Source organism: Nilaparvata lugens, chromosome 9, assembly GCF_014356525.2.
Source record: "Nilaparvata lugens isolate BPH chromosome 9, ASM1435652v1, whole genome shotgun sequence".
In the NCBI taxonomy this organism is placed as follows: domain Eukaryota; kingdom Metazoa; phylum Arthropoda; class Insecta; order Hemiptera; family Delphacidae; genus Nilaparvata; species Nilaparvata lugens.
Window position 1 is genome coordinate 44,734,496 of NC_052512.1, and position 15,966 is coordinate 44,750,461.

At 34.6% G+C, this 15,966-nt stretch overlaps 2 protein-coding genes across 3 annotated transcripts in view; one reads left to right on the forward strand and one right to left on the reverse strand.

Annotated features, from left to right (window-relative positions):
- The window catches only part of LOC111063758 (dmX-like protein 2), a 478,861-nt gene that overhangs the window by 270,715 nt on the left and 192,180 nt on the right, over positions 1–15,966 (forward strand). The window lies entirely within an intron of this gene.
- LOC111059413 (alpha-tocopherol transfer protein-like) overlaps positions 8,935–15,966 on the reverse strand; it is a 38,274-nt gene continuing 31,242 nt past the window's right edge. For both annotated transcript variants that reach the window (XM_039435958.1, XM_039435959.1), the window contains 3 exons: positions 14,020–14,130; positions 12,393–12,498; positions 8,935–9,760 (listed from right to left, as the gene is read on the reverse strand). In XM_039435958.1, the coding sequence (XP_039291892.1) occupies positions 9,618–9,760; positions 12,393–12,498; positions 14,020–14,130 (360 nt within the window). In that variant the 3' untranslated portion in view covers positions 8,935–9,617. The remainder of the gene's footprint in view (positions 9,761–12,392; positions 12,499–14,019; positions 14,131–15,966) is intronic.

The window sequence follows — 15,966 nt, forward strand, 5'->3', positions numbered from 1 at the left end:
ATTATCCGCCATTTTTCTCAAGAATATTACGGAGCTCCTGCAATTTTCCCAGAAATGAGACTCATGTCAGTTGATAGGGCTTATAAATAGCTATCCATGGTATGAATTTGAAGAAAATCGTTAGAGCCGTTTTCGAGAAAACCGTGAAAAACATGGTTTTTTAGTAATTATCAGCCATTTTTTCCGCCATTCTGAATTCAATTTTATTGAATTTCTTATTGTCAGATCTTCATGGTATAAGTTCCCTAAGTTTAAAATTTCAAGTCAATCGGTTGATTAGGAATGGAGTTATCGTGTTCACAGACATACACACATACAACACACACACACACACACACACACACCACACACACACACACACACACACACACACACACACACACACACACCACACAACACACACACACACACACACACACACCACACACACACACACACACACCAAACACACACACACAACACACACACACACACACACACACACACCACACACACACACACACACACACACACACACACACACCACACACACACACACACACCACACACACAGACCAACACCCAAAAATCATGTTTTTGGACTCAGGGGACCTTGAAACGTATAGAAAACTTGAAATTTATTTTTTTTGGAAAGCAATAGGCCTACTTTCATTACCTATGGTAATAGGGCAAGGAAAGTAAAAACCCCTAAAATGAGGTTCTAGTTATAATAGCAGTATCCGATTAACGTTGGTGTTGCTATCCTTGTCTATCATTCAACAAAGCAGATAGCGCTATCTCTTTCTCACTTTGCTCTGTTCCCAGATCGTTTTTCAACAATGTAGAATTAATAATAAATTGACGAAATATTTCATCTTAGTTATAAAAATTCATTATTAAATTATTGAAAAATACAGTTTCTTGATTATTTTAAACGAGAATGAACAATTGATATTACATCAATAAACCTGTATCAGCTACCGTCTATAGAAGGCATTGGCAAGACAGAGGATCGGCAACGTTGATCTATCCCTCTCCACTGCTATTATAACGTGGACCTCTTAGGAGAGTTTCGTTTCAGTACAGTGTGGTCCACGTTACTAGTAGTTCTGTGAACAGTAGACCTCACGCAGTATTCGCATCCACAAGTACCTGATTGGAACTATAGACCTTATGGGAATACAGCAATAGACTGGCTTCTCCACACATCTGTGTAATCACTTGTCAGCTGATTTATGATGAATAATTCTATAGTCTGATTTTTACTCTACTAGTAGTTCTGTAAATAGTAGACCTCACGTAGTAATCTCATCCACAAGTACCTGATTGAAACTATAGACCTTATGGAAATACAGCAATAGTCTGGCTTCTCCACACATCTGTGTAATCACTTGTCAGCTGATTTATGATGAATAATTCTATAGTCTGATTTTTACTCTAATATTGGCGTATGAAGGAGGCTCCTTTTTCCTTTTATATTATCCTTGAAATGCAAAATTTCCAAAAACCTTGTATATACGTCGACGCGCAATTAAAAAAGGAACATACCTGTCAAATTTCATGGAAATCTATTTCCGCGTTTCGCCGTAAATGCGCAACATATAAACATTTAGAGAAATGTCAAACCGTCGACTTGAATCTTAGACCTCACTTCGCTCGGTCAATAATGGCAGTATTTGATTAACATTGGTGTTGCTATCCTTGTCTATCATTCTACAGTGTAGATATTGCTGTCCTTATACAAGACCACACCCCTCTTAACCACCGTTAAACCACTTTGAGCAGCGTCACAGCTTACTACCACTTCAAACAGGAAAACTAATTATCTCGATCAGTTAACAATCTGTGACGTAGGCGGTTTTATGACGTCACTACACTCAATATAACATCAACTCCCACTTAATTTCTAAGCTTTTCCTTTCTACATCCTCTAACACTTATGAATCACTCATAAACACACACACTCTCTCTCTCTTTCTCTCTCTCACACACACACACACACTCTTTCTCTAAAGCTTTTTTTTTTCTCCAAATTCAAGGTAGTATAGTAAAGAGGGTACCTAGTGTCCTAACACCTCCCTCTGTAAAGGATCAATCAAACCATTTCTCAGTCACTCTTTTTCACACTCTCTCTTTCTTTTTCACACACACACACACACACACACACACACACACACACACACACACACACACACACATGTTCGTGTCGGATCCTTATAGGGGAAGGAACTTAAGTTCCAAATTTCAAGTCATTCCGTTAATTGGGAGATGAGATATCGTGTACACAGACGCACATACACACACACACACACACATACACACACACACACACACACACACACACACACACACACACACACACACACCACACACACACACACACACACACACACACACCACACACACACACACATGTTCGTGTCGGATCCTTATAGGGGAAGGAACTTAAGTTCCAAATTTCAAGTCATTCCGTTAATTGGGAGATGAGATATCGTGTTCACAGACGCACATACACTCATACACACACACACACACACACACACACACACACACCACACACACACACACACACACACACACACCTTTACTCCCTCTCTCTCTCGTTCTCTCTTTCTATCTCTCCTACTCTTTCTCTCACTCTCTCTCTCTCTCTCGTTCTCTCTTACTCCCTCTCTCTTCCTTTATGTCTCTCTCTCCCTATCTCTGTCTCTCTCATACACAATCTGCAACTCAGCTGGATATAGTCCATCCATTCTAGTGACATGATTAATCTTTGAAAGAGGTCTATTTTCGTCGTGTGTATTTATACTGTAATAAACTGGGGGAAACTCTCAAGTCAATAATGAAAATATTTTTTTCTCCTTCAATGGTTGCTTTCTATCTATTTTGAGGTCCACGTTATAATGGTAGTATTTGATTAACATTGGTGTTGCTATCCTTGTCTATCTGCAGACAAAGCAGATAGCGCTATCTCTTTCTCACTTTGCTCTGTTGCCAGATCGTATTTCAACTGTGTCGAATTGATAATAAATTAACAAAATATTTCATCTTAGTTATAAAAATACATTATGAATTTATTGAAAATAGTTATTTGTGTAACTAGTGCGCAAAGTGACAGTTTGCTGCACCAAAAGAAACGTTTACGCACGAGCCGTAGGCGAGGGCGGAATGGTTTCTTGAGTGCAGCAGAGGAACTTTGTGCATGTATTTCACATTAAATTTTTCCTACAGTTACCATTGAATATGAGAAGTGGTTGATCATGGGTAAAATGATGGCTGAAATCCATCAAATGTTTATCTGTATAATTTTGTTATTAGTAACAACTTTAATTTATTTTGAACTTGATAATCCAATTAATTTGAAAATTTGAATAATTCTGAGTAAATCTTGATTTTTAAATAATTTTTCAACCAATCAATTTATGAATGAAAAAAATATCATTTGAAATAATGAATAATTAATAATATTAGAAATGTATATTTTAATGAGTTCTCATTCTTATTTATTTGAAAATCAGATAAAATATAGATGGAAAAAATTTGAGTTCAAAAAACATGCCAACAATGTCAACAGCTGATTGGGATGGCTGCAAGATAATAGAGTGGAAAAGTGATTCTTTGCAACCTGCAATCAGTGCAGAAATGGTCACTTTCCAAGGTACCTGTAGGAAATAGTATATTTCGCACCTAGAGCAGAAAATGAGATTTTTTCGGCTCGAAATCGGCCATAGGCCTCGGACTAAAAAAGATTGAGAGCCGGAAAAACATTTTTGCCCATGGTGTGAACAATATTTTTCGCCACACTACAGGTATTGCTGACAAAATAAATAAAGAATACTCGTTATTGTACCTATCTCTTGATTTTAGTGGTAGAAGATTTGCAGTCAGGATTTCAGATTCTTTTAAAATTTCACTTGGAATATCACAGGCGTCGTCATCTTCAAGCATTTTTGAAAATTCGGAATGCACCAATCAACAATAAATAATTGAATAAAAATGGTTGTGAAGCAAATGCTGAATTAGTTTGATTCGAAATTCGAACTGAAATCATGGCGACTTCAGATGAAGAAAGTGGACACTCGCCCGATCTAGCGGATGACTTATTAACTACGGACTTCCAAGCGGCTGGAAAGAGTACTCTTTCCGGCCTAGGATGGAAAAGAAACCTGTTTCTTATGTCAGACGAGAGTCGTCTGCAAACAAGGTCTTTCAGATCTACGTAGGGACTGGAAAACAGCTGCTTTCTGTGCAGTGTAGCGAAAATATAATTTCTTGCTTAATAAAATATAATTGATTATTTTAAACGAGGATGAGCAGTTAATATTACATCAATAAACCTGTATTAGCTACCATCTATAAATAGAAGGCATTGACAAGACAGAAGATCGGCAACGTTGATCTCCTATCTTTCTCCACTGCCATTATAACGTGGACCTCATTCAAGGTTGGATGAAAATCTATTATTTTGATCATTGAAGACTATAATATTTTCTTGAGGAATAGAATATAATTTATCATTTTAAACAAGAATAAACTGTTAATAATACATCAGATACTCCGGTGTCTGCTATCCTCTATAGAAGGCAGTGGCAAGGCAATGAATCGGCAACATGTTCTCTTATCCTCCTCCACTATAGTCAATAGTCACCTCATAATTTACTGAATTTGTCTGACATCTAGCGGCAAATCTACGTACTAAAATGAGTTGTAAAGGATAGCGCTATCTGCTTTGTTGAATGATAGACAAGGATAGCAACACCTATGTTGATCAAAAACTGCCTTTATAACGTGGACCTCACTGGAGATCATAGAACTTGATATCTCTATACTATAATAAAGGAAAGAAGTAGCTTCTACAGGTAGGGGATAGGAAATTCACGAATGACGCATATCATCAAGTCTCAACTACTCAACTGATAAACCTGGAATGCTATACTATGGCATACCTTCTGCTATCTTTTCTCTTGTGTGTCACCATAAATGATACAGTATCAACACAATATGATACAGTATCATAATATAATAAAGGAAAGAACTGGCTTCTACACGTAGGGGATAGGAAATTCACGAATGACGCATCATCACGTCTCAACTACTCAACTCATTAACTTGATATTTTGCTTATAGATTTTTGATTTAACGAGGATGGTTATAGGCCTATAATCAATTCTTCAAGATTTCACTACGTCAAGTTCTCATTATGTCAAGTTTTAAAATAGACCCTGATAGTTTACAATGTAACTCACCGCCTTTGATACAAATGAATTGAAAAAGTATATTCAGTGTAAATAAAAATAAAACTCAGTACCCTTTTAAATTATTCTATCTATTACTGAGATTTATCACTGATTTATATACTAGTAGTTCTGTGAACAGACCTCACGCAGTATTCGCATCCACAAGTACCTGATTGAAACTATAGACCTTATGGAAATACAGCAATAGACTGGCTTCTCCACACATCTGTGTAATCACTTGTCAGCTGATTTATGATGAATAATTCCATAGTCTGATTTTTACTCTAATATTGGCGTATGAAGGAGGCTCCTTTTTCCTTTTATATTATCCTTGAAATGCAAAATTTCCAAAAACCTTGTATATACGTCGACGCGCAATTAAAAAGGAACATACCTGTCAAATTTCATGAAAATCTATTACCGCGTTTCGCCGTAAATGCGCAACATATAAACATTTAAACATTAAGAGAAATGCCAAACCGGCGACTTGGTCGCCTCACTTCGCTCGGTCAATTACCGAGATTTATTTTTATTTATATTAAAAATAGCCCTGAAGAAAAAAGAGAATAAAATGGTATATTCACTGTATTTCATTTTAATTGATTGTATATTTAACAAGAATTGACAGTTTTATCACAAAACATCAAAAACATCTCATCATTGACCGAGCGAAGTGAGATCTAAGATTCAAGTCGACGGTTTTGCATTTCTCTTTATGATTATATTTATATTCATTTTGTATTTCCGCATTTACAGTGAAAGACAGCAATAGATTTTCATTAAATTTGACAGATATGTCCCTTTTTGAATTTCGCGTCGACGTATACCTAAGGTTTCTTGAAATTTTGCATTTCAAGGATAATATAAAAGGAAAAAGGAGCCTCCTTCATACGCCAATATTACCGTAAAAATCAGACTTTAGAATTATTCATCATAAATCAGCTGTCTAGTGGACTATAATACTACCCGTTCAAAAACATCGAACATCTTGAAAATGTATCTTTCCATCAACGTTGTAGACAGTTGCAGCCAGACCTGATAACAGCGCTCACACTCACATTCCGGGACGACACGTCACGGTACGATAGGACAGAAAGGTCTATGTATATTTAGGATTTTTTCTAGACATTTTAAATTGATAAATTATTCATTAATGTTTGAGAAAACATAATAACATGTCAATGTAACTTACTGAGCGCGAGGTCTACTGTTCACAGAACTACTAGTTAACAAGAATGAACAGTTTTATTATCACAAAATATGAAATCTCGAAAATGTATTTTTAATCATTGGAAAATATTTTATTTCTTGACGAATTCAATACAGTTGTTGGTTATTTTAAACAAGAATGTACAGTCAATATCACTTCAAATATACCTGTATCAGATACCGTCTATAGAAGGCAGTGACATGGCAGAGAATCGGCTACGCTGGTCTCCTATCATTCTCCACTGCTATTATAACGTGGACCTCGCTATACTCACTGTATTTATTTAACGATTAAAGTTGACTGGATAATTCAATGGGAAATTATTCCAAACTATAATTGAAAATTAATGTGTTTAATTGTAGATGACTTGCTGAAACTTAATTAAAATTAAAATTTAAATCTAATTATGATTCCATTGTGTTTTTTAAGCTTCTAAGGTCGAGTCTTCCTAATGCAGAAATAAATAAACGTTTTTGTATAATTTGATTATAATTTTAGATGCCATACTTATTTACTGATCAAAAATTAATTAAAATCTCATAAATTCTTTGAATAAGATTTACTATTTGAGTTGTAATCTATAATATAATAAAGGAAAGAACTGGCTTATCAACTTGGTGGATAGGAAATTCACGAATGATCATCTTCTATTTCTCTTTTTCCTCCTAATCTTCTTCTCTTTCTCCTCCTTCTCCTCTCCTATTTCTATCTCCACATTCTCCTTCTCTTTCTCCTCTTAGTACCCTACTTCTCTTTCTTTTCCTACTCTCCGTCTTCTGTTTCTCTTTTTCCCCCTTCTACTCTTCTCCTCTTTCTCCTCCTTCTCCTCTCCTTCTATTTCTATCTCCACATTATCCTTCTCTTTCTCCTCTTTGTACCCTACTTTTATTTTTCTCCTACTCTTTATCTTCTAATTCTCTTTCTCCTCCTTCTCTCTCTATCTTATATTTCTCTTTATCCTTCTTCTACTCTCCTTCAATTTTCATCTCTACATTCTTCTTCTCTTTCTCCTCTTAGTACCGTACTTCTCTTTCTTTTCCTGCTCTCCATCTTCTATTTCTCTTTCTCCTCCATGTCCTCTCCTTCATTTTTCATCTCTACATTCTCCTTCTCTTCCTCCTCTCTCTACCCTACTTTTCTTCCTTTTTCTACTCTCCGTGTTCTATCCCTCTTTCTCTTCCTTCTCCTTCATTTTTCCTTTCTACATTTTATTTATTTATTCGTGGGCAGAATCACAAATCATATAAATTAATATGATTAGGAAGGAAGAACAGGCTTGGCCCAAATCTATTCCATTTCCAAATTGTGATAAATTAATATAATGTCCAAAAAATAGGTTATGTTTCTACTGTAAAACGTTCAAATTCAATTTTCGTCCAAAAATATATACAAGCTAAACATTTTGAATTTATAGAAATTAAAACACCAAACTATATTTTAAATATAACACTTAATTATCACTTCATATTGAATTAATCAAGTTATTTTATAAAATTTTGAACCCAAAATACACACAACTTCTCTCACATAATCCTTCTCTTTCTCCTCTACTCTCCATCTTCTATTTTTCTCTCTCCACCTTCTTCGCAAATCTCATGCAAGTTGCAATTTCCACTCAATTTCATGCTGCATCATTCGCACTCCAATTCATGCTATATTTAGAGCAAATTCACACAACACAGCGCTCCTAGCGGCTAAGACAGAAACTAAACTCTACTGAAATCAGATATAACGCGGTGGAAAAGAAACGTGTCAACAACGCCATCATATCATTTCCACTGACCCTGTAGCTCAAATCTCAGTTTCAGGATAGAATGAATAATGTAAGGATAAATCAGTACACCATGAAAAGGTCAAAATTTTGACCTTGTCTTTGAAAATTTAAAATTATTCATTATTGACATTCACAATAAAATTTAATAATTACAATCATTGGACGTGTTTTTGTTTTTTTTTCAAAAATATACAAATCTTCAATAACAATACATATAATATAATATTCTTCAAATTCCAGTGAAAATACAATATTTTTTAAATTAGACTATTTATTAACAATTTTTGAAAGACAAATATAAGCTATGGTATTGATTAATAGAATTAATCTCCTCCACCAAAACTCTTATAAATATATTCAACAATGGTATATTATTAACATGATATTATATCAAACTTTTGTTGTATATAATTATTATGATATGATATAGCTTCACATTATATTATAGTAGTCTGGTTATTAGTACTAACATTTATTCTATTATCTCCAAGTGACTATATAAATTTATTGTGGTAATTTACCAACTTTCTTTTGGTTCCTATCATTGATATAATGTAACTTATTAAATATTGTGTTATATATCTCGTTGTCTGATATTGATAAATCGAATCAGCCCAAGACGATACATCAATTAATAGATATATCAAATAATATTCATACTCGATACATATCGATTAATCGTATCTGTCCAAGTCGATGCATCAATTAATAGATATATCAAATAATATTCATACTCGATACATATCGATTAATCGTATCTGTCCAAGTCGATGCATCAATTAATAAGATATATCAAATAATTCATACTCAATACATTGTGTTTTTGATTCTTGAGTGCCGGTTGCACAAAAGCTGGTTAAATTTCAATCCTGATTAATTTCACGAGAACCAATCAGAGAAGCCGTATTTTGGAAAACGCCTTCTCTGATAGGTTACTTGAAATTAATCACGATTAAAGTTCATTGATAAAAGATAATACATTCTTAAATCAATACTTGATACAATCTATACTTAACAAATCAATACTAAATACTCTGACCAAAATTGATACATCAATACAATTGATGATCAATAGTTAATATTACAATCGATAGTTGATATTGCAATTAATTGATAGTTGATATATCGAACAATCAATAATCAATGTATCGATCAGTTGATAGTAAATATAATATCATAGTCGATATATCAATCAACAGATAGTCAATGTATTAATCGATAGGCGATATTTTATTAATCGATAGTCAATATCTTGATTAATCGATAGTCAATGGTATGATTAATCGATAGTCGATGTTATGATTAATCGATAGTTGATAAATCGATTAATTGATAGTTGATATATCAATTAATCGATAGTCGATGTTATGATTAATCGATAGTTGATAAATCGATTAATTGATAGTTGATATATCAATTAATCGATACACAAATCCTGCAGAGATTCATCGATTTCTTCGACTTTTCTTCCATTCTTGTTGACCTTTCCATAGTTTAGTCGCAGAGTTTTCTCAAAGTCAAACCATTCTCTGTACTTGGCCAGGTTTTCCTTTGATGCAACTGGAAAATTAGAAGAAAATTCTATCAATTTTTGGAAAACCATATTATATTATTAAAGCTGCATTTATTTAATGACAACATAAAATGCATTACAATAGTGGATGGATTAGAGTTATTTATTATTGTACTAGCAGCTAACCCGTGCTTCGCAAAGATGCAATTAATAACTTGACTAACTGAAAACTTGATGTAATGGAATCTTGAAGAATTGAAAATAGTCCTAAAACCATCCTTGGTAAATTAAGAAACTAACATCGGGACACCGAGCTTTGCTCGTTATTTTTATTTATTAATAAACAGAACACAATTCTCTAAAATGATGGTGTTTATATTTCACAGCTGGCTATACGTCATCTTATGAATTTCGGGAATGCAATATTTTGATTTTTCACATACTCACTCGCTCTCTCACTTTTTTACTATCCACAGCTGTTTCAGCCAAGGATGAATTATCCTTTTAATTTCGTTCAGCGAGTTTTCCCAAGGATGAGACCTAGTGCAATCTAATTTTTATATAAACCTACTATGTTCCAAATTTCGTGAAAATCGTTAGAACCGTTTTCGAGATCCGTTGAACATAGATAACCAGATATAGAAATACAAATATGCGAAAATTGCTCGCTTAATATAATAGGATATGCAAAATTTCAAGTAATCAGTTGAGTAGTTGAGACGTGATGATGCGTCATTCGTGAATTTCCTATCCCCCAAGTGTATAAGCCAGTTCTTTCCTTTATTAAATTATGATACTGTATCATATTGTGTTGATAGTGTATCATATTGTGTTGATAGTGTATCATATTGTGTTGATAGTGTATCATATTGTGTTGATAGCGTATCATATTGTGTTGATAGTGTATCATATTGTGTTGATAGTGTATCATATTGTGTTGATAGTGTATCATATTGTGTTGATACTGTATCATTTATGGGTGACACCAATAAATAAGAGAAAAGATAGCATAAGCATAAGAAGGTATGCCATAGTATGCTATCTCACTCTAGCTTTGCTCTGTTGTCAGATTGGCTTTCAACAATGTATAATTAATAATTAATTAACAAAATATTTAATCTTGATGGAAATTCATTATGAAATTATTGAAGAATTTAATTTCTTGCTCAGTTAATATAATAACGAGAATGAACAGTTGATATTACATCAATAAACCTGTATCAGCTACCATCTTTAGAAGGCATTGACAAGATACTCATTTTATAAATATATCCACTGCTATAATATGGACTTCACTATATCAGGTAACCCGTGTTTCGCAAGGGTCTATTCTAAAACTTGACAAACCGAAATCTTGAAGAATTGAAGACAGGCCTATAACTATCCTCGGTTAATTAAGAATTCATATGCGAAATTTCAAGTTAATCAGTTGAGTAGTTGAGACGTGATGATGCGTCAAACATAATTTGCCTATCTCTTACATGTATAAGCCAGATCTTTACTTTATTATAGTACTAGCCGTCAGGCTCGCTTCGCTCGCCATGTCCGTCTAGCCAGGGGGCTCCGCCCCCTGGACCCCCGACTGGATCATCCAAGAATGAGATCAGCAGGCTCGCTTCGCTCGCCTGCATTTTTCATTTGAGAATTTTTATCATATGTTAGGACAATCCAGTCGGGGGTCCAGACTAAACGTCTGGCTAAACGGATATGACAAGCGAAGCGAGCCTGACGGCTAGTAATATAATATTCCCAGGATTGAAGTAGCAGTGCCCAATCAATTTTTCCGCGATAAATGCATTTCAATCTTCAACTTGGTGCCAACCTAACAAAGTCAACTCAATGCCAACCTGACAAAATTATTAATTTAGTTGCCAGTTAACAACTGTTTCGAAGAGGTACTCTATCTAGATTATAGTTCTATAGTAACATAAATGATATGGAAATCTCAATTATAATTAAGAGATTGGGAGAAGAAGAATGTACATGCTAAAAGACGAACTTTAAACCCTTAAAAACAACCCTTAGAGTTAAAATATTGCCAAAAGATTTCTTAGTGCGCCTCTAAAGGGCCAACTGAACATACCTACCAAATTTGAACGTTTTTGGTCCGGTAGATTTTTAGTTCTGCGAGTGAGTGAGTGAGTGAGCGAGTGAGTGAGTGAGTCAGTCAGTCAGTCAGTCAGTGAGTGAGTGCCATTCCTGGTGTTTTTTTAACTGCATGTATTGTATATGAATAGATAATCGAATAACTGAATAAACAATCAAATAAATGAACGAATAATTTATCTCTTTTCTGTCTAGGGCTAAAATAAAATAAAATAATGTTGATAAAATAGTTCAAAGAGGTTACTGAGATTTTTATTTTTCTTTCTATTTACGAATGAATAATTATTTAAAAATTAATAGTATCTTAACCTCAATGTTGATTTTGACTGTTGTATAAATTTGAAAAGGGGCAGTTTTGGGCACAAGCCTGTTGTGACAACGGCAAGGAAAGTTGTGTGAGTGCGCCACAGCAGATTTTTTTGTTTGACAAACCAATGATTGTCGAAACTTTTTAAAATGTTTGTCACTGAGCCCCCTCAACAAACATGTTTGTCGATCATTTGTTCAGTCTGGTCACGGCTTAATAATTGTATTTGACTAAATTAATAAATAATAGAATAAATAAATACTCACTCCTGAAATTTAGTCTGGGACCAGCCGTTCCTCCGATTTCATTTGGTAGCAACTCCCTTGGCACAGTCTCATAGAACTCTTTCATTTCTCCCGAATGGAATTTCACCTGTTAACAATAGTTATTTGTATATCTAGAGTGGAAAGTGCGACTTTTTCTCCCTGTGGGAAAAAGTTTGAACAATTTTCCCGAGGGAGAAAACGTATTTTTCGCTTGTGACGTACACAACATTTTTCCTCCATCTACATTTTTTTATTGAAACTGAAAAATAATATCATTTCAATAACTTACGTATTGGTGACAATGTTTCCTAACAACATAACCTAAAATCTGAAACCTAAAAACCGGTCGTCTGATTGGCACTGTCGATTGCGCTATCTATCGGCAAAAGTTGTAACAATTATATCAGATGGGCCTCTACCAAAAATGGCTGACTCCAGATCACGCGGTTCAGATTTGAATAAAATTGCAGATCAAAAATATTTGTTGGCTGGTATTTTGAATAGAATAAAATATTTTTAAAATTGTTTAAATTTTTATCGTCTACTAATATTAAGAATATAACATCATACAAACATATATTTCATGAGTTGATCAAATTTCTGGTTGTGGTATTGAATTCAGTTGACTCGATGACAGACACCTCTATTACGCTTTCTCATCTGAGCTTAGACCTTCAAACCTATTACAATATAAGTTTTAAAAATAGAGTTGCTCCCCATGTTATTTAAATGGAGTCACTTTTCCTCCCTAGGGAGTTTTTCTGTTTTTTACTACCGAGAGCGAAAAAGTGACACTTTAGTATTATGTTTCAGGGAGTAAAGTAAGTACTTTAGACAGTAGGTGGAGGAAAAATATTATTCAATCATTCTGTCATCAAAATCTTATGTAAAACTAATGACAACTCATATTCCTTAATTCTAACAATTCCAATTTTCCTGATATATTAATGACTAGTAAGTAACCCGTGCTTCGCAAGAATCCAATTAAAAACTTGAAACCTTGAAGAACTCGTAATTGACCTATAACAACCATCCTTGGTAAATCAAGAATCTATATGCAGAATTTCAAGTTAATTTCATTTGAGTTGAGTAGTTGAGACGTGATGATGCGTCATTCGAGAATTTTCTATCCACCAAGTGTAGAAGCCAGTTCTTTCCTTCATTCTTTATTGATTCATACAATAAGTACATTACAAAATGTTAGGGGAGAAAAAATTAGGTAACCTTGTGCTATTCCTCTCCCAAATTTAGATAAGGTTACTAGATTAAGGTAGTATAGAGATGATCAACTAATGATAACCTTGATATTCGGTCAATTTTCCAATGCGCTTTGTGCCTTAGTGAGGTTCACGTTATACTGATCAACATTGGTGTTGCTATCCTTGTCTATCATTCCACAAAGCAGATAGCGCTATCCTTTCACACCTCTACAACTGAATCCTAGAAATGACAATAGGCCTATAACCATCCTCGGTTAATTAAGAATCTATAATGCAAAATTGCAAGTTAATCAGTTGAGTAGTTGAGACGTCGTGATGATGCGTCTTTCGTGAATTTTCTATCCCCCACGTGTATAAGCCAGTTCTTTCCTTTATTATATTATAGATTTATGAAGATTATCTATTACCTTATCCATGAGATCCTTGTTGATGAACGGTTTTGCAATGTAGTTCATTTTATCAACGATTGGTGAAACGTTGATTACATGGATTTGAGCAATATTTATTGGAATTCCTTCCTGTGAACAATTGAAAATAGTTGATCGTTAATAGTTGATAGTTAATAGTTCATCAACGATGGGTGAAAAGTTGATAACATGAGTTTGAGCAACATTTATTGAAATGCTTTCTTGTAAATAATTGAAATAATAGTTAATACTTATCAGTTAATTGTTGATAGTTTAATAGTTTCTGGATTTAAAATGAAATAATTTAGAGAATAAACATATTTCTTTTATCATATACATGTGTAACTAAATACACATTTAGTATTTGAATAACAGTGTTTTGTATTCATACATTTTTTAATTAGTATTTTGTATTTAAATACTGTAATTAAATTTGAATGGTAGACTCATGGCAATAAGAACACTACCCAAATTGCATTACCGGTATATTAATTATCATAAAGAAAAGATAGCATAGTAAGATATGTTGCGTTTATGTTGCAAATGTGAGTGTTAACTGAAGCCGATAGTCCTAGTAGTGGTTTTTGGTGAAGCTATGTGACGCTGGTAGTCTCTCATACTGTGCCCTTCTTACACTCTTACACTCCCAACAACACACTAATAATAGACAGTGTATAGGGTGTCTATGTTGCAAATGTGAGTGTTAACTGAAGCCGATAGTCCTAGTAGTTGTTTTTGATGAAGCTATGTGACGCTGGTAGTCTCTCATACTGTGCCCTTCTTACACTCTTACACTCCCAACAACACACTAATAATAGACAGTGTTTAGGGTGTCTATGTTGCAAATGTGAGTGTTAACTGAAGCCAATAGTCCTAGTAGTTGTTTTTGGTGAAGCTATGTGACGCTGGTAGTCTCTCATACTGTGCCCTTCTTACACTCTTACACTCCCAACAACACACTAATAATAGACAGTGTATAGGGTGTCTATGTTGAAAATGTGAGTGTTAACTGAAGCCGATAGTCCTAGTAGTTGTTTTTGGTGGAGCTATGTGACGCTGGTAGTCTCTCATACTGTGCCCTTCTTACACTCTTACACTCCAACAACACACTAATAATAGACAGTGTATAGGGTGTCTATGTTGCAAATGTGAGTGTTAACTGAAGCCGATAGTCCTAGTAGTTGTTTTTGGTGAAGCTATGTGACGCTGGTAGTCTCTCATACTGTGCCCTTCTTACACTCTTACACTCCCAACAACACACTAATAATAGACAGTGTATAGGGTGTCTATGTTGCAAATGTGAGTGTTAACTGAAGCCGATAGTCCTAGTAGTTGTTTTTGGTGAAGCTATGTGACGCTGGTAGTCTCTCATACTGTGCCCTTCTTACACTCTCACACTCCCAACAACACACTAATAATAGACAGTGTATAGGGTGTCTATGTTGCAAATGTGAGTGTTAACTGAAGCCGATAGTCCTAGTAGTTGTTTTTGGTGAAGCTATGTGACGCTGGTAGTCTCTCATACTGTGCCCTTCTTACACTCTTACACTCCCAACAACACACTAATAATAGACAGTGTATAGGGTGTCTATGTTGCAAATGTGAGTGTTAACTGAAGCCGATAGTCCTAGTAGTTGTTTTTGGTGAAGCTATGTGACGCTGGTAGTCTCTCATACTGTGCCCTTCTTACACTCTTACACTCCCAACAACACACTAATATAGACAGTGTATAGGGTGTCTATGTTGCAAATGGAGTGTTAACTGAAGCCGATAGTCCTAGTAGTTGTTTTTGGTGAAGCTATGTGACGCTGGTAGTCTCTCATACTGTGCCCTTCTTACACTCTTACACTCCCAACAACACACTAATAATAGACAGTGTATAGGGTGTCTATGTTGCAAATGTGAGTGTTAACTGAAGCCGATAATCCTAGTAGTTGTTTTTGGTGA